This window comes from Mauremys reevesii, linkage group 5 (genome assembly GCF_016161935.1).
Source record: "Mauremys reevesii isolate NIE-2019 linkage group 5, ASM1616193v1, whole genome shotgun sequence".
In the NCBI taxonomy this organism is placed as follows: domain Eukaryota; kingdom Metazoa; phylum Chordata; order Testudines; family Geoemydidae; genus Mauremys; species Mauremys reevesii.
Genome location: NC_052627.1, coordinates 85,101,443 through 85,125,751, shown reverse-complemented (window position 1 = coordinate 85,125,751; position 24,309 = coordinate 85,101,443). Strand labels below are relative to the sequence as shown.

The following is a 24,309-nucleotide window of genomic DNA, read 5'->3' as shown; positions in this document are numbered from 1 at the left end:
CTCTTCAGCAGCCTTCTAATATACATTGTACTGAACTCTTGTATAAGGAGAGAGAAAGGGGAAGCCAGAATTAACCCTTTGTGATCAAGAGAACAGTTAGATTCCCACTCTGACAAACAACAAACATATTTTAAGTGCTGCTTTGTCCTTTATGTCAAAACCAAAGCACATTTTTACCTGAAGACTTTTTTTTAATTCTTCTTGTTTCAGTTTTTTGGAGCTGCAACATTTAAGATAAGGTAATTTGTCACTTTAATGCTTTGCTTGTGCAATAGTAATCCTCATAATGCAGATTAAGTCTTTAAAAGATGCAGACATATTTTCATTATCAAAAGGTTTTTCCATTATTAAGCAAATTACTTCATTGTACAGCAAGAGATAAATTTAAGGTCATTATTGTAGGAATTTTGCAATAACTATTAACCCGATAGCCATTTTTTTCATTATTTATCGTAAACTTAAATACATTTAATGCTGATAAAATGTTTGCAACTAAGGAGGAGTGGAAGTCTTTTAAATTTGATAACTTGATATGTCAAGTCAGAATGTAAAGTGACAGCATAGTGCTGTGTAGGTGGATGTTAGACAAAATGATTGAAAAAGAGAAAGGAAGCTTATCAGATACAAAGCAAAAAATCTGTCTGAAATCTGTCTTGCAAGATATTTCTGCTCCTGTAGAATGAATTCTATTGAAGTGCATGGAGTTCTTCTTTGGGGATGAGGAACTCTTCCTGCAAAAGGGATTAATTTTAAGGCCCCTTTCTATGAGTCCATACAGCAAGTGAAAATGTAATCATTGAGGGCCAGACTCTAATATATACTGAGTTGCATGCTTGTGGAGTAAGGTACTATTTGATATGAATAAGGGTATCAGAATATGGCCAACACAGAGAGTGGGAATAGTATAATGAAGTTGAACTTTTGTAGTAGTCTGATTGATTGATTGTTTTATATAGGTTTTTATATTACACTCATCACCATAGTACTAAGAGAATAAGAGGGGGAAATGTAATGGAGAAGAAATAGGACTAAAACCACAAAGCTATATCATAGCATCAGTTGTGAGGTGGAACTTTTAACTGAGTTCAGTAAAGACTTCTGATCAAAATTGTGTGATATGGCCCCCAAGATTACAAATTAATGCACATTCTCTACTGTCTAATTGCCAAATTATCCACCAAAATTTTATAAAGTACCATGTGGATTCTTCAGTCTTTCTGCCAACTACTTAGTTAAAGGAGTCTCTCTCATGATATCTCCTCCTATCTCTCCTCTTTCCCACTACTTGGTTCTCAAAATATTTCATAGTGTTGCCCTTCAAGAAGGGTTCTGAGCATCATTAGGAGTCACTGAAATGCACAATAGCTCTATAACCTTATGCTGAGCATTTAACCATCACAATATACAATTTAATTATTTCATATTTGAACGGCTAGAAGTTTGATACTATATTTGGTGCAATACTTTTCTCCATGTCACATGCTCTCTTTATGACTTCACTGGCCACTAGAGTTTAAAGGACGATATATTGGCATTTTTCCATAGTCAGTGCTGATAAAGGATCAATATTGTTGCAAAATGTTCTGCATAGGCTAAACAAGGCAAAAAACCTTATGGTCAAAGGCTGCATTTGGATGCACACTTGGCTTCCACTGACTTCAGCAGGACTCATGTGAACACATTTGATGATAAAATGTGAACATTAATGTATTAATAGTGTATTCATTATAAAGTTGTACAAATGGGGGCATAGAAAAGGGATAAGGAGCGATAGACATTGAAGAGAAGTAGAGAGTGTGTGTGTGTGTGTGTGTGTGTGTGCGCGCGCTGTAAGTCAATATTTTGTACTGGGGGAAAAAATTAGTAGAATGATGCCCAGTCTGAAAATGAGGAAATGTGTTTGAAAAGTGGGAGATAGTGAGTATAGAATTACAAACCCTTAGTCATGACTAGCCTAAGTACCGTTCGCTTCAGGCAATGTGTCTGAGTTTTGTATTTGAAAGTTAAGACATTACAGCTAGTAATAAAGTTCTTCAGCTTGCTTAACCACTTCTAATGCTCAATGCTTAACGAACCATAGGGATGTGTATACGTTTGTGTGACTTGCATGCCCCAGAGGTAGGAAAGCTATAGGAGCACATTACAAAATAGTCTGAGAACTAGCAATAATTTCATAGTTGGTAGGATAACAAGCTATGCTAACCAGAAAATGTAGGGGAAGGATATTGAGATTTATAAGATACTGATTAATCATTTACAAATCCAGAGGAGACATCAAAATTTGAGGAAGAATTGTTTTTAAAAGGTTCATCAAAGAAACTACACTCACAGACATATTTTGGATAATACATAATTTGGATAATACATATCATAAGGCATATGACTCCCATCTAAATTAGTTAAACAACCAGTATTTTTAATGTTAGTACTTGGCAAGTTCATTTAAAATTCCAAAACTCTATTCTGCCTTCATTGTTTAGGAGCAATCTGTTTCTGCAATTGTTCAATATCCTGTCAGAATGTAAACTGCTAGAGAGTGCACTCCCAGGAAAGATTTGGGAATATAGGATCGATTTTTGATGTTTGACTAAAGCTTTTTTCCATAAGCCTATGAGATTGGAGAAAAATCTCTCCCATTCTGCTGTCGCTAAAGTATTTTCATTCATCAAAGATTGCATTAATACCTTACCTACATACTTCTGGTGCATGATGTTGGGTAACACTCTGTCCTCAACTTTTTTTGGGGGGTGGAGGGCTTACAGTTTCTGGCTTTTTAAAATTTATTTTAAGTTTGACTGGCAATTTTCACAGCAGCACAAGTGAAAAGGATACATCTTAAGTTGTCTAGCACAGTCAGCTAAAGGAGTTGTACAGAGTCTGAGATTGTTACGTGGAAGAAGATTCAGAGCTGGCGCGACTGTTTGAAGCTAGAGAGATCAGATAGGAAGAAGAGTGTTCTCAGTCTCGCTGAATAAGAGTGTGGGAGAGTTGTTTCTGAGCTCGGGGGTGAGGGGATTGAATTGGATGAGGTGAAAGGGTTTTGGGAGGCTCTGAGTCAAGAAGGAATAGGCTAGGAGGATGGAATCAACTGCTTAATCCCACTCCTGAGATGGAGTTTGAAGCTGCAAGCCACCACGAAGTAGAAAGATCTGAATGATATATTGTATTACCAATCCTCTGAACCATCCAGTTCTCCTTCTCTTGAGCAGTTTGGGTGAAATTGATAGTTATGGTATTGTCTATTAGAGTACGATAATAGAAACCATCAAAAGCTTATTACTAATAAGTAGGGCTGTCTAGCGATTAAAAAAATTAATCACGATTAATCATGTGATTAAAAAAATCGCCATGAATCTCAATGTTAAACAATGATAGAATACGATTTATTTAAATATTAAATATTTCTGGATGTTTTCCACATTTTCAAATATATTGATTTCAATTTCAACACAAAATGCAAAGTGTACAGTGCTCACTTTATATTTATTTTTATTATAAATATTTGCACTGTAAAAATAAAAGAAATAGTATTTTTCAATTCACTTAATACAAGTACTATAGTGACATCTCTTTATTATGAAAGTTGAACTTACAAATGTAGAATTATGCACAAAAAATAACTGCACTGAAAAATAAAAGTGTCAAACTTTAGAGCCTACAAGTCCACTCAGTCCTACTTCTTATTCAGCCAATTGCTAAGACAAATACGTTTTCTTAGATGTGCAAGAGACTGTGCTGCCTGCTTCTCATTTAAAATGTCACCTGAAAGTGAGAACGGGCATTCACATGGCACTGTTATAGCTGGCATTACAAGATTTTACGTGCCAGATGTGCTAAAGATTCATATGTCCGTTCATGCTTCAACGACCATTCCAGAGGACATGTATCTATGCTGATGATGCATTCTGCTCAATTATGATCCAGTGCAGGGCAATGCATATTCATTTTCATCACCTGAGTCGGATGCCACCAGCAGAAGGTTGATTTTCTTTTTTGGTGGTTTGAGTTCTGTAGTTTCTGCATCGGAGTATTGCTCTTTTAAGACTTCTGAAAGCGTGCTCCACACCTCATCCCTCTCCAATTTTGAAAGGAACTTCAGATTCCTAAACCTTGGGTCAAGTGCTTTAGCTATTTTTAGAAATCTCACATTAGTACCTTTTTTGCATTTTTCAAATCTACAGTGAAAGTGTTCTTCAAACGAATAACATGTACTGGGTCATCATCCGAGACTGCTATAACATGAAATATATGGCAAAATGTGGGTAAAACACAGAGCAGGAGACATACAATTCTCCCCCAAGGAATTCAGTCACAAATTTAATTAATGCATTATTTTTTTAAGGCACAACATCAGCATGGAAGCATATTCTCTGGAATGGTGACCAAAGAATGAAGGGGAATACGAATGTTTAGCATATCTGGCATGTAAATACCTTGCAATGCTGGCTACAAAAGTGCCATGTGAACGCCTGTTCTCACTTTCAGGTGACATTGTAAATAAGAAGCAGGCAGCCTTATCTTCCATAAATGTAAACAAACTTGTTTGTCTTAGCAGTTTGCTGTACAAGAAGTATGACTGAGTGGATCTGTAGGCTGTAAAGTTTTTTATTTTTTTTGTTTTTAAGAGCATTTATGTAACAAAAAAAATCTTCATTTATAAGTTCCACTTTCATGATAAAGTGTGTGTACTATAGTACTATAGTACTTGTATGAAGTTAATTGAAAAATACTTTCTTTTATCATTTTTACAGTGCAAATATTTATAATAAAAATAATTTAGCACTGTATACTTTGTCTTCTGCATTGTAATAGAAATCAATATATTTGAAAATGTGAAAAACATCCAAAATATTTAATACATTCCAATTGGTATTCTATTGTTTAACAGTACGATTAAAACTGTGATTAATTGAGATTTTTTTTAATCATCATTAATTTTTTGAATTAATCATGTGAGTTAACTGTGATTAATCAACAGCCCTACTAATAAGGTTAATGGTCTCTGTATAATCTGGGGCATTTGTGGATGCTGTCCCTTATTATTTCTATACTCCAGATATTTTTCACTTGACATCCTTATTTTGGGGTGTCTGTTCAACCCCTTACTATTTGAATGACCTATTTTTCCCTTGGATTTTGTAGGTGAACCTGCTTATTATTGTTATCCCAATATAAATCTGTTTCTCCTCCAGTATCAAACTTCTCAGTGCCATTTTCCACTGTATGCACTGAATAATGTTTTGTCAATTGCTGTGAGCAGATTCTGTCCACTGGGAAAATGGGTATCAGGATCTTTAAAAATATGTAAAATTTAAACCATTCTAAATTAGAAATGAATAGAGGAAAAGATTACACTGGATTTTACACTAAAAAACTCCCCCAACAAAAACAAATCACTATGCAGAGGTATATTTATCTGAAACCATATTATTTGGAATTTGGAACCATTGTATATTCTGGCAAAATTAGCTGAATGTTACATTTCTGCAATGCACTGTAAAGAAGATAAAGAAAAACAAGAAAATCTACAGAGTTTGTGATGTCATCTCCTTTTTTTCAGATGGACAAGATATAGATAAATGACTACAAAAACTTAAATTCTATTGTGTTAGAAGGAAATTGTATTGTAGAAAAGTGTTTTCCTAGATAGAATGGACATTCTCCTTTGTGGCATATATATATATATTTTTAAAAAGCAAGATGACTTAGGAAATGTTGGAAATAAGGGCTGAAAATAATGACAGAGGCTAATATGATATGAAGCCAGTGATAGCACTGAAAACACAATTCAATATGATTGAATTTTTCACTCATCACCGTGGAGTTAAAGTAAATGATGTGCCCAATGCTAAAATGTGATGATGTGAAGCTACTGTCATTGAAGCTAAAAGCCAGCCATGTGAAGCCTAAACTCAACAATATTGACTGCAGCTAAAAAGCAACAGCTGAAGCAAAAATGTAACAATGCAACTGAAGCTTAAAAAGCAATGATGTGAGGCTGAAAAAAATCAACAAATAAGGCTGGCTAAAGATCCACAGCAAAAGAACTCTCTTGACATTACCTCACCCAAAGAGCATTCTGCTTTGCACAAAAGTGAGATTCTCCTATCAATAACTGTTCTTCCTAACTGTAGAAAACTGGAATAAAAGTAAAAGGAGGCAAGGAAACAGGAATTTCTGTTATAGAAAGAGTACTTGCTGATGGGCACTGTAATTCTTTTTCAGTTTTTGTTTGTTAGTAGTGACTATGTAAGTATTTGTTTTGTGGCGGGAGGTGGAGTCACACAAAAAAAGTGCAGTATTTTTTTGTTTGTTTTGTTTTCGCCATGACACATTGGTTCATTGGCTGAATCACCTGGTCCATCTCTCTGGAACCTAGACAGACTCTCCTTGGGGCGCCTGGAAAAAGTTGTCCCACCCTCAGCCCTTTATTTGTTTTTTTTTTGACCGAGCTAAAATTAAAGATACTAAAAGCACTGCTGGGTGTCTCAGTGTGCACTGTATCTGGTTAAGCAGGTATCACCCCTTACCAGACCTAATATTACAAGGACGGAAACACCACCAGTCTTCTCACTTGTAAAAAGAAGACTGGAGCAGAAACACAAGTGGCATCTTTGTCTCCAGCCCTTTTTGTTTAATCTTTCTTGGTTCATTCCATACTCTGCTTTAGAAATAGGGAGGAACTGGCTGAGAATTTGAAAGTGAAAGGCAGCTTGGGTGAAAGTGATCATGAAATGATAGAGTTCGTGATTCTAAGGAATGGTAGAAGGGAGAACAGCAAAATAAAGACAATGGATTTCAAGAAGGCAGAATTTAGCAAACTCGAGGAATTGATAGATAAGATCCCATGGGAAGCAAGTCTAAGGGAAAAAACAACTGAAGACAGTTGGCAGTTTTTCAAAGAGACATTATTAAGGGCACAAGAGGAAAGTATCCCACTGCATAGGTAAGATAGGAAGTATGGCAAGAGACCACCCTGACTTAACCAAGAGATCTTCAATGATCTAAAAATTGAAAAAGAGTCCTACAAAAAGTGGAAACTAGGTCAAATTACAAAGGATGAATATAAACAAATAACACAAGTATGTAGGGACAAAATTAGAAAGGCCAAGGCACAAAACGATATCAAACTAGGTAGAGACATAAAGGGTAACAAGAAAACATTCTACAAATACATTAGAAGCAAGAGGACGACCAAGGACAGGGTAGGCCTTGTTACTCAATGAAGGGGAGAAAGTAATAACAGAAAATGTGGGAATGCTAGATGTGTTTAGTGACTTCTTTGTTTCAATTTTCACCAAGAAGGTTGGTGGTAGTTGGACGTCTAACATAATGAATGCCAGTGAAAATGAGGTCGGATCAGAAGAGGCTAAAATAGGGAAAGAACGAGTTAAAAATTACTTGGACAAATAAGATGTCTTCATGTCACCAGGCCTGATTAAATACATCCTAGAATACTCAAGGAGCTGACTGAGGAGATATCTGAGCAATTAGCAATTATCTTTGAAAAGTCATGGAAGATGGGAGAGATTCCAGAAGACTGGAAAAAGGCAAATATAGTGCCAATCTGTAAAAAGGGAAATAAGGCCAACTCAGGTAATTACAGACCAGTCAGCTCAACTTCTATACTCGGAAAGATAATGGAGCAAATAATTAAGCAATCAATTTGCAAACATCTAGAACATAATAAGGTGATATGTAGCAGTCAGCATAGATTTGTCAAAAATAAATCACATCAAACCAGCCTGATAGCTTTCTTTGACAGGATAACAAGACTTTTGGATAGGATGGAAGCAGTAGATGTGGTATATCTTGATTTTAGTAAAGCTTTTGATGCTGTCCCGCATGACCTTCTCATAAATAAACTATGGGAATGCAACCTAGATGGAGCTACTATAAGGTGGGTGAAAAACTGGTTGGAAAACCATTCCCAGAGAGTAGTTATCCATAGTTCAGAGTCATGCTGGAAGGGCATAACAAGTGGGGTCCCACAGGGATCAGTTCTGTTCAATATCTTCAAACCAATTATTTAGATAATGGTATACAGAATACACTTATAAAGTTTGCAGATGATACCAAGTTGGGAGGGGTTGCAAATGCTTTGGTGGATAGGGTTAAAATTCAAAATGATCTGGACAAACTGAAGTAAACAAGATGAAGTTCAATAAAGACAAATGCAAAGTACTCAATTTAGGAAGGAACAGTCAGTTGCACACATACAAAATGGGAAATGACTGCCTAGGAAGGAGTCCTGGAGAAAGGGATCTAGGGGTCATAGTGGGCCACAAGCTAAATATGAGTCATGTTGCAAAAAAAGCAAACATCATTCTGGGACATATTAGCAGGAGTCTTGTAAGCAAGACATTAGTAAAGCAGGATCAGTCCTAAAGTGTCATGGAGAGGAAAATAAAGTTCTAACTGGAGGAGGAGGGATAGCTCAGTGGTTTGAGCATTTGCCTTTTAAACCCAGGGTTGTGAGTGCAATCCTTGAGGGGGCCATTTACAGACCTGCCGGGGGGGACTGTCAGGGATGGTACTTTGTCCTGCTAGTGAAAGCATTGGACTGGACTCAATGACCTTTCAAGGTTCCCTTCCAGCTCTATGAGATAGATGTATATCTCTCTCTCTATATATATAAACTGTATATGGTATATACTGCTTTTAATGCACATACCCTCAGCAAATGGATGAAGTGAGTAGCAGGTACACCTCTACCTCGATATAACACTGTCCTTGGAAGCCAAAATTTTTTACCACATTATAGATGAAACCATGTTATATTGAACTTGCTTTGATCCACCGGAGTGCACAGCCCTGCCCCCCGGAGCACTGCTTTACCACATTATATCCAAATTCATGTTATATCAGGTGGCATTATATTGAGGTAGCGGTGTACATGCACAAAATTAGAGCTAAAAGTTGACACTACATTTCCAAAGAACCGTTTCAATATCAGCTTAAGAAACCAAAACTTTCAGCAGCTGATGCACTGGGCCCAGCAGACTCATGATCTAGATCAGAAGAGTTTTATTTTGATGTTCTTTTTCTTTGTCATTTTCACTTCTGTTCATTTAAAAAATAAAAAATAGGAAGAAAACCTCGTAACACTGTCTGATATTAAACAGTAAAGAATTCTGAATAATGGCAGCTACTCAGCACACTCCTATTGCAGCCTATCTACTTGAGTTCTTTGCTCGTTTCTTGTACACAGAGGTGAGTTAAGGTCAGAACAGTCTTATCTGTGAATATCCTTGCTTTTTCCAGCTTCAATCAAACCTGGGACATGAGTTTAACTTAATTTTTGCTATTTGTATTTAGATAGAGTAATGATTATTAGATAAGAAGCTAAGCAATAATTCGAGTAGGGTTCACTGTGAAACAGCCCAGATTCTGCACCCTTAGGGAAAGCTTGTTAAGCTGAAATTTGGAAAACTTTGCAGTATTTAATATGTGCAGTTTTTAATACTTTAATACAATTCCTTTATCTACATAATGAGATTATGTGTTGGCAGTATTATTTCTTTTCTTTACAGAAATTTAATTCCACTTTACTGATTGTTTCTGAAAGCAGTTGACCACTTCATATGAGCAAACTTAATAGAGAGCTAAGTGGGATGTAGTATTTTATTCCATCATTGTATCTCCAAATAGCAATATAGTGTCATCGTAATAAAATGTGACAGGAATTAGTCCTGATGGTTTGTTAGAATTTTTTCCCCCCATCAAATGCTATTTGCATTTCTACAATACTTTCTGCTTATTGTCACAGATACAGTAGAGGCTCGTACAGTCATAATATTGTTTAGTTCCAACTTCCATTAACCCTTCTTCCATTGCTGACAATGGGAACAAAACACTTAAGCATATGCTTAACTTTAAGCAGGTAGACAAATTGCTTAAGAATGTGCTTAAGTCCCTAGAAATTGGGTATTGTAACTAAAACTTCAGGCATAGTTTATTTTTGAGAAATAAAACTTAGGTCAGGTATGAGGAATACCAAGGTGTGCATTCAATGGAATCAATAGGACAGTGGTTCTCAACCTTTCTAGATTACTGTATCCCTTTTAGGAGTCTGATTTGTCTCATATACCCCCAAGTTTCACCTCCCTTAAAAACTACTTGCTTATAAAATTAGACATAAAAATACAGAAGTGTCACAGCACACTATTACTGAAAAATTGTTTACTTTCTCATTTTTACCATATAATTATAAAATACATTGATTGGAATATAAATATTGTGCTTACATTTCAATGTGATACTTGAGCCTGTTTTTCACTAGTGAGCCTTGTCTGAAGTCTGACAAGCCCCAGGCTTCGGGCCTGAACCATGTAACTTAGCTTTGTTGGCCCACTGTGGCATGGGGCCACGGGCAGTTGCATTGCTTGCTATCCTGTAATGTCAGCCCTGCGATCCCCCTAAACCCATCCCAAGACCTCCTGAGAGCTGCAACCTCCATGTTGAGAAACACTGATCTAGATGAGTTGAGTACCTCCTGGAAGACCTCTGCATACCCCCAGAGGTGCACATACTCCTGGTTAATACTCACTGCAGTAAGGGATAGATGCTCCCGGGAGCCTTTTAGAGCTTTTTATGGTATGTTACTGGATACAAGTGAAATTCATAGATGTGGCATGTTTGAAATGTCTGCTGTACATTTATCCCATAAGTCTGTAGAAATTTCTCCTCTCTTTAATATTATAGTTGGTCTATCTTCTCCCACACCTAACCCTGGAATAGTAACAGTAACAAAATTGTTTTTTTCCAAACTGTATTAGAGAGTTACCTTTGGTTTTAAATTCTTTTTTCACTCATTAGAGAAGTAAGTATCTTTTAACATTGGGTTGCCTCTCCATACACATGTAAGTCAGTCATGCTTTTTGCTATCCACATCAGTATACTAACTTAGAGGCGATGGCAAGCTCCTAGCTGTCATTCTCAGGAACATAGTACCAGTATTCTGAAAAGTGGGTGGATAGAATTGTGATATTCTAATGACGTCCTCTATACAAGTGATCTCTTCAATAAGAGGTGCTTGTGGAAGCAATTATAGAGCACCAAGACAAGCCAGGGCTCAGAGGAGAGGATAGCTGGAGATGGATGGATGCGTGTTACGCTACTATGTGAGCCACAGATGTTAAAACACTCTCAATTGTATTTTGGAATAAAAACACAAAGGAGATCGTAGCATGTTAATATACTGTTGTTAATCAGTAAAACGAGATGAACAATTTGTTACCCTCAGATGAAGTACGTTAACCAAAGCTTTTTTCAGCAAAAATAATATTGGCCATAAAATATCTTTAGGTACATAGTGTACCAGTGAAGTTCTTATTTCTTTAAATGGCTGATTAAAATACAACTTCCATGATGCATTATGCACTCCATCTTTCAATATAGCATTCATGCATGCCTCCTGTTCAGAACAGATGTTAAGTACAGTAGTAACTTCCTTTTCACTGATAGTTTCAAACAATTAAGTGAATGTCTGAGGATCATGCTAAATTAGTTATATTGTTTTATCATTATGTACTTGTTTGCACTTGTAAAGCTTGTAATTAGACAATAAAAAATGCAAGTGGAAAAAAAAACTTTCTTGATGGAGATGTTTCTAAGCTGAACAAAATATTAACCAATATTTCGGCATAGAGAGAGATCCTGTAAATCTGAAAGCATTGAAAAGGGTGTGCTGCATGCAGTCAACTGCTTCAGTTTGCATCAAATAATTAATCAATGAATTAACAGAATTGTATGTATGTACACTGCATGTGTTTTCTGCCAGTATTCATTCTGCATTGGTAAAATTACTTTTGCTTTCTAGATTTCACATAGTTTGGCTTATGTTTTGATAATATTTACATAAATACAAAAGCATCATTGCTCCTACCTGATCCCTTTAAAATCTTTCAAATCTTATTTCTGTTCTAAAATGTTTTGAGTTTTATGTAAAGCTACATATTGTTAACTTTAATAACACACAAAGTAGATTATTAAATGCAGCTTACACAATGGAAATTATCACTACATCTAAATATTTGTCTCCCTACAGTTTTGCATAAATTTTCAGTCTATTTATGGAATAGAGCATTTTTGATATTTTTGGTTTATAGAAAATGGAAACCTTAGTTCACAGATGCACTCTCATGGATTTCTGAGACACCCATATTTCTGCTGTTTCCTTGACAACAACTGTATAGATGCTGCTATCACCATGGGAATGGTTCTTCTGAATGAAGCTGCTACTTCCAAAGGAGATGTTGGAAAAAGGAGAAGTAAGTTATTTAGTAGAATTTGTAGGCTCTCTGAATTTTACTTATTGTAGGCATTTTGAGATAAACACAAAGGTTAGAATTGCCATTCGGGTTAAAGTTTTCAAAAGTGCCTAAGGCCTGGTCTGCACACAGTTTTTATACCAGTATAACTATTTCAGTTAGGGATGTGATTTATTTTAGAAAATAATATAAGTCTGACACCTAGTATGGACACATTTATAGCAGCATAAAAGTACCTTATACCCATATAGCTTAGGCCTTATGATCTGCCCATATGGAAATAGCTATACCAGTATAAAACATTTTTATACTTATATAATTGCATCCACACTAGGTGGGTTGCACTGCTCTAACTATAAGGGTATAGTTAAAGCAGTGCCATTTTTGAGTATAGACAAGTCCTAAGTGATTTAGGAACCAAAGGGTAACATTTTCAAAAGCACCTAATTAATATAGGAGCCTAAGTCCTGTTGAAGTCAGTGAGACTTAAGGTAGGAGTTTCAAAAACATCTAAATCCTATTTTCAAAAGTGATTTAGGCATTTTGAATTTTGAGTCCCAGTTGACTTTCATTGGAACATAGGAATTTTATACTGGATCAGACTCATCTAGTTCAGTATAACAACCTATCTCCAACACTGGCCAGTACCAGATGTTTCAGTGCTTTGCAGTAGGCAGATGAGGGATAATGTGCTCCCACAATAGTTCTCATCCTAATCTCTTATGGTTAGAGATTGTTTAAAACCTGAAGCCTAAGATTTAGCAACCCTTCAAAATGTGTAGCCATTAATGCTGATAATCTTGGTGGTGGTTTGAGTGATAGTCCGTATAATTCCACAGCTGATAAGTGCACATCCAATGCAGATGCATTAGAAAACTTTCTAGTTAGCTGTGACTGGGGGACAGAGCATGCATCCTTTGCTTCCTCGTGCATTCAATGAGAGTATAAAGGGTAGAGCTGCCTCACACTCAGTTCCTTCTTACTGCCATGGTGTGTGTCACAGCAGGTCCTTTCAGAGTTACTTACCTTTTTAGCTAGTTAGTCTTCAGGATCAATGGGACCACAGGTCATCAATAGGACCAGTACCACTTTCAGTTCTGCATGGCAGACCACAAGTCCCTGGGTTTCAAGCACTGCCTCATTTGCAAGGCCTCATACCTCTCAATGATGATCAAACAAGGTGTCTACTCTGCCTTGTTGAGGGGCATATTCTGGGTATATGTTTGATCTGCAAGTTATTTCTCAAAATGGAACCAGTGTTCGAGGGAGTCTTGCTTTAGGGTATCCCTTCTCAAGAAGTCCATGTGAATGGATTCAGACCCTAGTTCCGAGGCGTCTAGATTGTCAGGGGATCAGAGGTCCTGTAGATCCTCAAGGTCTGTGCCCCATGCATCTTCAAAATGAGACACCCTCTAAGTTGGCCGTGGTGTGGGAAAAAACACTGGAATCGACTGGATGCCGAACAGAGGTCCTCAGGACAGAAGAGGCACAGAAGGCCATCCACAGGCTTGGTGCTGGTGCCGCCTATGCCAGTGAGAGCTCCCCTGCTCCCAGAAGAGTGATATCTGTCATCCTTGGTCTTGAATGACAGCCCACAGTCATCCCCAACCACATCCAGGGGTTCAGCAGGATCACACACCACCTCCACACACACCACCTCCACCGGGTAGGGGAGCTGAGCTTCAAGAAGATTGTGATGCCGGTACTGATCCATACCAGAACCATGACCCAGCCTCCATGGCCTCTGTTGCCATTTCACTTTAAGCTGTGGACTGTATGGATGCCTCAGTTTGTCTTGGGCCTACCCTCCCTAGCATATTCTAGGTTCAGGCCAGCTTCCTTGTGGATGAGAGAGCACCATCCCCTCTGCATGGCTCAGATGAGGAACTGCAATCACAGGAGTCAGAGGTCTCTCAGCAGGTACCAGCCAAAACTTCTTTGTCTTAGTCAGATGAAGCCCTGTTGCTGCACTAAGCATCAGCTGTACTGGAGGACCATATGGTCTTCCAGGTCTTATACTGTCAGTAGTGGCAAATTTAGAGATCCTTATAGAAAAGGTGCAGGAAAGCACTTCATATGCTGCTTGAGGTATTGCACTCATTGGTACCAAGTTGCATAGTGATAAGCATTAATGAGAGACTGCTGAAGCCAGTGAAGGTCTAATGGCAAATTCTGTATTGGTAGCTCCAACTTCAAATAAGTCCAACAAGTGGTACCAGATGTGAACTATGGGCTACGAGCAATTTTTGTCATACCCAGTACTGGACTCATTAGTTGTGACAATGGCAAGTGAAAACACATCAGGGTCAGCAGAAATCGATGACAAGGGATAAAGAGCAGAAGGGCATGGAAATCATATTCCCACCTCATGCCTCCAAATGAGGATATTCAACAACTAGGCCATCCTGGCAAAATATGGAGTGCAGTGGGGTGCTTTGTGGATAGTTTCCCATGAGAATTCAAGAGTGAGTTCTAGACTTTGGTGTTCAAAGGGAAACTAGTCTCTAAAACAGTCCTCCAGGTGGCTTTAGATGCTATGCACATAGCATCCAGGATCTGCTGACCACAGTTGAGGACCTGCACTTTAAAGGTTGCTCTTTATTTCATGATAAGATGGATGAGGCCATGAAATCACTGAAGAACTATAAGGCCACACTCAAGTCCTTGGGGTTCTGCACCCCAGCCATCACCCAGAGAGGTCTCAGCATGTAAGCAGGCCCTCTCCTATAGTCCACACCAGTATGCCAGAAAGGGGCAGAAAACTTCTGGAAGAAGGCCCTCAGGAGTGGCCACTACATCCCACTGTCCTTCATTCTCTGCAACCAGGCAGCAGATTTGATTCCACTCCCAAAGACAGCATGCCACTCACTACCCAGCCCTGATCATCTCCTCTGTATGGCATACATCTGTCTCATTTGCGCCATTTCTGGTCACCTCAGACCAGTATGTATTGGACATTGTAGAGATGGGCTACACACTTAACTTCCTCTCCTGCCCACCTACCCACCAACTCTCCCTATCCCTATTCAGAGACTCATCTCATGAGAGCACTCTACACCAGAAGGTTCAGTGATCTTAGCTCTTGGCTCCATAGAAAAGGTCCCCTCACAGGAAAGGGGAAGATGGTTTTATTCAAGGTATTTCCTCATCCCCCAGTAAAAAGGGAGGTCTTTGCACTAGCCTCCCTTTTCATCAAGCTATCTACAGTGATTCTCAGGTCTCCTTCAATTGGACATAGGATGCTAAGATAATTTTGAAAAATTTGTCCTCAGTCCCTAACTTACCATCAATGTCATAGAATCATAGAATCATAGAACTTAAGATCAGAAGCGACCATTATGATCATCTAGTCTGACCTCCCGCAAAATGCAGGCCACAAAAGCTTACCCACCCACTCCTGAAATAATTCTCTCTCTTGACTCAGCTGTTGAAGTCCCCAAATCCTGATTTAAAGACTTCAAGTAGCAGATAATCCTCCAGCAAGCGACCCCTGTCCCATGCTGCGGAGGAAGGCGAAAAACCTCCAGGGCCACTGCCAATCTACCCTGGAGGAAAATTCCTTCCCGACCCCAAATATGGCGATCAGCTGAACCCCGAGCATGCAGGCAAGACTCTCCAGCCAGACACTCGGGAAAAAGACTTTCAATATCCCAACATTGACCCTCGGTACTAATTACCAGTGGTTGCACGTTATTGACCTATTGACTAAATCACGTTATCCTATCAAACCTTTCCCTCCATAAACTTAACAAACTTAATCTTAAAGCCAGAGAGGTCCTTCGCCCCCACTGTTTCCCTCAGTAGGCTGTTCCAGAATGTCACTCCCCTGATGGTTAGAAACCTTCATCTAATTTCAAGCCTAAACTTCCCGACTGCCAATTTGTTCTCGTGTCCACATTAGTACTGAGCTGAAATAATTCCTCTCCCTCCCTGGTATTTATCCCTCTGATATATTTAAAGAGAGCAATCATATCTCCTCTCAACCTTCTTTTGGTTAAGGAAAACAACCCGAGCTCCTCAAGTCTCCTTTCATACGACAGGCTTTCCATTCCTCGGATCATTCTAGTGGCCCTTCTTTGTACCCGTTCCAGTTTGAATTCATCCTTCTTAAACATGGGAGACCAAAACTGCACACAGTACTCCAAATGAGGTCTCACCAACGCCTTGTATAACGGGACTAGCACCTCCTTATCTCTACTAGAAATACCTCGCCTAATGCATCCCAAGACCGCATTAGCTTTTTTAACGGCCACATCACATTGCCGACTCATAGTCATCCTGCGATCAACCAGGACTCCGAGGTCCTTCTCCTCTTCCGTTACTTCCAACTGGTGCATCCCCAGCTTATAACTAAAATTCCTGTTAGTCATCCCTAAATGCATAACCTTACACTTCTCACTATTGAATTTCATCCTATTACTAATACTCCAGTTTACAAGGTCATCCAAATCTCCCTGGAGGATATCCCGATCCTTCTCCGAATTGGCAATACCTCCCAACTTCGTGTCATCCACAAACTTTATCAGCCCACTCCTACTTTTGGTTCCGAGGTCAGTGATAAATAGATTGAATAAGATCGGACCCAAAACCGAACCTTGAGGAACTCCACTGGTAACCTCCCTCCAACCCGACAGATCAGCTTTCAATATGACCCGCTGCAGTCTCCCCTTTAACCAGTTCCTTATCCACCTCTGGATTTTCATTTCAATCCCCATCTTTTCCAATTTAACCAGTAATTCTTCTTGCGGTACCGTATCAAACGCCTTACTGAAATCAAGATATATTAGATCCACCGCATTTCCCTTGTCTAAAAAATCTGTTACTTTCTCAAAGAAGGAGATCAGGTTGGTTTGGCATGATCTACCTTTCGTAAATCCATGTTGTAATTTGTCCCAATTGCCATTGACCTCAAGGTCCGTAACTACTCTCTCCTTTAATATTTTTTCCATGACTTTGCATACTACAGATGTTAAACTAACAGGCCTGTAGTTACCCGGGTCACTTTTTTCCCCCTTCTTGAAAATAGGAACTATATTAGCTAATCTCCAGTCAAACAGTACAACCCCCAAACTGTCAAAATAGACAGTTGCTTGATTTAAATTTGACTGTAGCTCTCTGAACATATTTCTTGGATTTGTGAGTCTGTATTACACTAGTTCCAGATTCAGCCTTTCTTACTCATGATGAATCGTACCTTATTTTACAAGCATTTCCACTGAAAAAAATGTTAATGATCAGAGAATAAAGTTTTACTCAATCTGATAAGGATGGCAAAATCTGGCCCTTAAGTGATGGGGAGAAGCAGTGTCTAAAAATGTACTAAAATTTTGTTTTCTGGTTTAAAAGGAAATGAGGAAATAATGAAAGTTGCCAGCTGTCATCTGTCATTTAAAGAGCTGATGTGTCAATTGTAACATACCAAACTATATATTTATTATAGCATAATTGCTAAAGTGTTTTTTTGGAAAATGTTAAAATTCCTATTATGGTTAGTCAGGTCCATTAAATTGACAGTCTCATCATATTTATTGAACTAGCACTTACCAACTTCTTTTTTTTTTTTTTTATAAAAAATGGGCTAATTATCTTGTGATGCAACTGTGGAAATGACAGTACTCACATAGAGTTCCACCCCAGGCATGAGGACTTGAAGGGGACAGATATACTGTCCTTGCATCAGCTCCTATCAATGAAAATATTGGTAGATGTCTTTCAGTGTCCTTCAAAAAGCGATTCTTGTGTATCACAGCCTAATATGACATTAAGCTTCAGTCATAATTTAATTGAGATACTGAAATTCTACATGTTTAGAGCATGACTCCGAGAAGTGCTCAGTGTTTGCATCTCCCACTGCCTTCAGTTTTTCATGATCACCACCTTTCAATATCAAGCCCTCATTTTTTTTCAGTTTCTCATGTAAATGTTGAGTCAGGAAGAATTCCTCCAGGCATTCCTGCAGCTGAGCTGGCCCCTTGCCAGACCCCCACAATGTGACCATTTCCGGCATTTAGAACTTGATCCTACTGCCATGGAAGTCATTGGCAAAATGCCCTTTGACTTCAGCTCTCTCCCATCAGCTTAGAGCAGCTTCTTCATACACGCTACAGCGGTGCAGCTGCACCAATGCAAATTTGTAGTTTAGACCTGCCTTGAGTTTAATAAGGTATTTGTTCTCTCTCACTCTTCTTCCTTTCTCTGCCCCTTTTCTTACAGATGAACTAAAACAAATGGTTTCTCCCATTTATTTCAATAGAAATAGTGTGATTTTTTTTCCCCACACAACCCTGATTGTTCAGATTCCAATTTATATTGAACATTCTTGATTATCCCAGATGTCACAGGGATATTGAATGAGTTTAATTGATTTTTTTTTTTGGTGTGGGGGGTAATCAAAGGAATTTACATTACATTACATTGCCTGAAATATATAATTTACAAAGATTTCTATATCCACAGTCTCCAGCAAGGTGTTTGTATCCAAAGCTACAAACTATTGTTCCTTTTGCCTCAATAATACACTTATACTGATAAGAAGTTTTTTTTTTAATAACCACAAGTAAATAATTTCCAGGTGTGTTTTGATGCCCTGTTAGAAGATACTGGACATCATAAGGCAATATTTCAAAACCTGAGTACTGAACTAGGCCAAATTTCTTTGTGATTGACATAAATAATATTTTTAGTGTAGACTCTAGATGTTAATCTTTTCCATGTTTTTATATGCTAGTAAACACAGTTAATATTTTTCCAGTAATATGCCTGGTAGGACTGGGACTGGTGGTTTTCTTCTTCAGCTTCCTGCTGTCGATATTCCGCTCCAAATACCATGGCTATCCATACAGGTAATCTTTTATGTTATTAAATCCATTTTTATATTATAATGGGTACCAGGTATTTTTAAAAGTTCAAAAGATTGGCTTGATCCTGCCGTCCTTGATGTTAATGAGTATTTTGCCATTGATATCTATGGGAGCAGGAGCAAGCCTGATTCTATGAGTAAAAAGACAGTGATGTTTGGATACATGTAAAAAAGTAACTGACCCATTGTCTTAGCAGCTGTGCTGCACTTTACAGGTCAAAGGACGTGTTTGTGAGTGACTGAATTTCTTTGTAGTGGGCCCAGGAAAGATAATGCACCCGGAGTAGAAGATGATGAGGTTTATGATGGTCCTTAGCTCCTGCGGAAGTTCATTCCACATCTCAGACCAGCTCTCAAACAAACTCTCTCTCATGCACAGATAAGCAATACCCTTATTCATTATAATGGATAAATCACCCTGTCAAAACATTCCATAAGAAACTTCACATACTATATAAACTAAAACCACAAATACTGCAGATCTGAATACACAAACTCTAATGGGTAGAATTTTCCCCCACCTTTGGGACAGGGAAATATAGCTAGTGCTGCATATATATGAAGGCTTCTAAATATACAAGAGTGGGTGGTTAAGAACATACATGCTAGAAATAATTGTAGAAACAACTTTTTTACTGTGAAATCTTCACTGATATGTGAACATAGCACAGCTGTCACTGTTTTTCAACAGACAATGTGTACATATCACCTCAATTGATTTTCAGATTATTATTATTTTTTTTAATTTAATAACGTGAAAGTTGAGTCAACACGCATAGTTTACTGAGAACCATTGTACCAGCCAGAGTGACCATGGTTGAAGGCAGCACTGGGCATTGTGTAGTGAAGTTCGCAGATCTGGCTCAATCCTGTGTATGCAGGAATTGCTAGGGCATCCCCACAGTAGGCATCAAGTAGAGTTGGGGTGTACATCAATAAGAAGTTTGAAAGCATGGTGGGCCGGGTTGTTTTTGTCCATCCTGGTGACATGGCAGAATAGTGTGCAGTAACACTTTTGAATAGAATGAGCACCTCAAAGAAGGTCAGAGCTCTGAGGATTATGACATTTTGCACAAAGTCAGAACATTTGGGATTTGGCATTGACAGTGAATATGGAATGTCTCTAACTGCTCCAAGTTTGCTTGTAAGAGTGTCCAGGTTTCTGACCTTTATAGCAATACGGGTAGTACGGGTTTGATAGATCCTGAACTTTGTCTCAGCACAGATGTTTTTCCTTCCATAAGCATGGACTTCAGGCAGGAAGCAATGAGACCTATTAATCAATGAATGACTGGTTTGCTGTGACCGTTTAAACTCTTCTTGCAGCCTGGGTAGATGAACTTGTCAGCACTACCCATGGTACTCAACCCCACTTGCACCAGGGATTCTGGTGGCCCACCTGCAATCTTCTGTACCTTGGTGTTCCACCATGAGACATTCAACCCCACAATGTGGGCAGCATCTTGGAGACCTTGGAGGACAGTGCTGAAATTCTGACTTTTCCACAAGCAGGGCAGCATCGTCGGCATAGGCTCAGTCTGAGAACATTTCTTGACCAATCTTGATTCCAGTGTGTGATGCAGCAAGTCCAAGTATCCTGTCAATTGCATGACAGAGTGGTCAGGGTGAGGATGCATTCCTGCCACACAGCTGCGATTGTATAGCAATGTGATGAATCTGTGAACCAACACACACTCTCTCGCTAGTACCAATGTGAAGATTGTGCAGTAGATTTAGAATATCTGGAATGCCAACTCCTTTCAGTGTGAACCAAAATCTGACCTGTGAACCAAATTAGAAGTCAATTTGATGTAGATTTGATGTAGTGGGTGTTTAAATTTTTGGTGAAGCTCTGCCAGAAGCCAGACTGTAAGGACAGCATCCGTTGCCAACCACCCAGCAATGAACCCTGATTGTTGTGGACAATGTCTGTTAAAGAGTGGCTGCATCCTACTAAGCAGAACATGATAAAAGACCTTTCCAGAGACCAGTAACAATGAGATTGGCCTGTAGCTGCCACACTCAGAGTGAGATCCTTTGCCTTTGTACAAGGGCACTATGATGCCATCTTTCAATTCTGCTGGTACTTTGCATGATGGCGACATTTTTAAGAACAGTTGATGCAGGCTGATGCTCACTGGTTCCAGGCATCTCGGAGCAGTTGGAGTGGAATGCCACCAGGTCAAGCAGTATGGTCCATTCCGTAACTTTTGGAAGGCCTTTCATACTTCCCCAGCTCAATCACAGCCACTCATGTCATATTCTGTAAGCACTAGTAGACTATCATGTGGTGGAATTAACTGGATATTTGCTGCTAGCTGGTGGCAGAATGTGTCCTTTTCCACAGATGATGCATTTTCTATTGGCTCATAGGCTACAATGACAGATAAGTGTCCACAAAGATGTTGGAGCCAAACAAAGAGCAAGCCTGGAGAGATGGGGTTCCATGTGGTTAGATTCTATACTAGCTGCTAATAATAAGTGCCATACCTTGAGCTGGATGTGGACAACCAGCATGGAGGATGGTTGCTCCTTTTACAGTAACTTGATTGCTTTCTCAAGGGCTCTTTGATGCTGACGATTACAGTCTTTTAACAGATAAATTCTTTGATGAACTGTCATGTACCCAATGCCATTCAGGGTTAATATGTTCCATGTGATGACACAGAAAATGTCTCTAAAATCTGGTTTGGACTTCTGCGCCTTCCCTATGAGAGGTTTGGGTTGCACTTGTCCTATGCATGCAGAGCACACCTCTCCTTCCGCAGTCAATAATAGCGGACTTTAATACTGGTGCTATTGTCACAGTCTGTCATGGCTTTTTTCCCCTTCATTTCACACTGTCTTGTTGAGGCGGGGAGACAAAGAGGTATTTCATATGTGGGGGACACCATCCCACTTCCTAGGAACTAGTCCCTCAGATGCCATTGGTTCCTGGGGGCATGAACAACCATTATGAATACCTGGTTCTTCTACACTATGCGATCCACACATCCATAGTCATGGCTCATTCACCTTCACGACCTTTGGGGAACTTGGCCCTCATCTGCTGAGTTTGTCATTGGCCTTCATTTGTTACCCTGAGCAGAAGCCCTAATCAGGTACTACCAACCAGAGGCACACATAGCCAGGGATGACCATACCCTGAAGTAGAGCAGCCTAAACTGCTGCTACCTACTACCCAAAACAGAATCATAGAAGATTATGGTTGGAAGAGACCTCAGGAGGTCATCTAGTCCAACCACCCTCCTCGTGAAATAGTTTTTTTCCTAATATCCAACTTAGACCTCCCCCACTGCAACTTGAGACCATTACTCCTTGTTCTGTCATCTGCCCCATTGAGAAGAGTCTAGCTCCATCCTCTTTCGAAGCCCCCTTCAAAACATGGAAGGATGCATACTAATCTAAATTACATGCTTAAAATCTTTGATTACTGTATATTGACAAATGTAAAAAACATTTGGTGTCTCAAACTAAAAGATTTTAAGTCTCATTAACATGCCTACATAGTATTTCAGTAAAGATAATTCATTTTATTACATTTGTTCTTTCTTAATGTTCATTGGCAAATCATTATAAATGATACATATATGGAAAAATACTTCCTACCATGTCAAGAGAAAGATATCCTGATGAACTGAGAACGTATTTTCTTCTTCCTACTTTGTAAACTTCCTCCGCAAGTTAAATGCAGTAAAATCTCATCAGCAACATTTCCATCAAACAAGAGGAAATAAAGTTGAAACTCTTTTGACATTCTGCCTTTTATTTCATTTTACTTTTGCTCACTCCCTCAGCACAAGTGAAATAATGAGTTTTCTCATTGTTGTAGGATATTTCAGTAGACCATAATGTTACAGCCATTCTATCCTTTAACAAGAAGTGATATTGAATGGAACTGGAAACTGATTCAAGAACAGTCAGAGGCGAGAGCTTGGCTTGTTCTCTTCTCCAGTGTTTTTGATTTAATACTTCTCTGCCATCATCTCAAAAACATCTGCAACATGTCTTAGAATCTGGCTACATTTTGCAAAAGCATGGCATTTTGTGTTAGTCTGGGATCTTGTGTGCTCTGAGACTATATAGAACTAGCATTCGGTTGGCTTTTATTTGTATGTTGTCTTCCATCACTGTGATATCTTAGCACCTTTCACAGGAAGAAAAAAATAAAACCCACTTTCCTTTCCAGCCCTACCAACAGGAACTAGCTTAGTTATTTTAAAAAATAAAGTATGAGGATGGTGATGTGATGGAGACCATTTTTGTGGGGAAAATAAAGAAATGGTTTTTCATTTATTTCTGAACATGATCATGGTGGTGAACATTCTTATGGCAACAAGCAGTGAGTTCCACTGCCATGGGTTAGCTCTTGTGGAAGATACATCTGACTGATATAAGCCTTCTCTGTTTATTGACAGCTTTATTTTTGCAATGGAACAAATCTGTCATGCGGTCATCACAGGGGATGTGATCTTTCAGAGAGCTAGAGCCAATATTATTCAGGTTTTTGAAAATCATGGACCATGTCAAGAGATAAACACCAAATGAGATGATATTCTGGGAGCCTTGTGTTTCCTGTGGTCTTGCCTTGCCTGTTTTTATATCTCCTTTCTGCTGAGTTAGGCCTTGTCTACACTACCCGGGTAAATCAACCTAAGTTATGCTACTCCAGCTATGTGAATAACGTAGTTGAAATCGGCGTAGTTTAGGCCGACTTACCACAGTGTCTTCACTGTGCTGCGTCGAACGGAGATGCTCTCTGGTCGACTTACATTACTCTTCTCGGGGAGCTGGAATACCGGAGTCGACCAGAGAACGATTTAGCGGGTCTTCACTAGACCCGCTAAATCGACACCCGCTGCATCAATTGCAGCAGCAATGATCTCCCAGTAGTGAAGACGAGCCCTTAGTTAGATACCACATGCATCTTTCCTGCTACACAGCAATACAATTAAAAACACTTGATGGCCATTGGTGCTCCTATACCTGCAGCCTTATCTAAATGTATTTGTCAGCAAACCCTGAAAGTTAATACATATGGCATTTTTAAAAAGTGATGTTTGTGTGCTTATTTATATTTGTTTTGAAATGACTGTACCTTGAACTCTGAAGGATTAAGCTAATCAGACCCAAAGTACAGCACTAATAAAATATTACTTTCCTTTCCTAGTGTACCAT

General features: G+C 38.9%; 1 protein-coding gene across 3 annotated transcripts in view; it reads left to right on the top strand.

The window, feature by feature from the left end:
* Positions 1-24,309, top strand: part of TUSC3 (tumor suppressor candidate 3) — a 307,547-nt gene that overhangs the window by 271,419 nt on the left and 11,819 nt on the right. For all 3 annotated transcript variants that reach the window (XM_039542533.1, XM_039542535.1, XM_039542532.1), the window contains exons 8-9: positions 12,198-12,272; positions 19,024-19,114. In XM_039542533.1, coding sequence (XP_039398467.1) covers positions 12,198-12,272; positions 19,024-19,114 — 166 coding nt within the window. The remainder of the gene's footprint in view (positions 1-12,197; positions 12,273-19,023; positions 19,115-24,309) is intronic.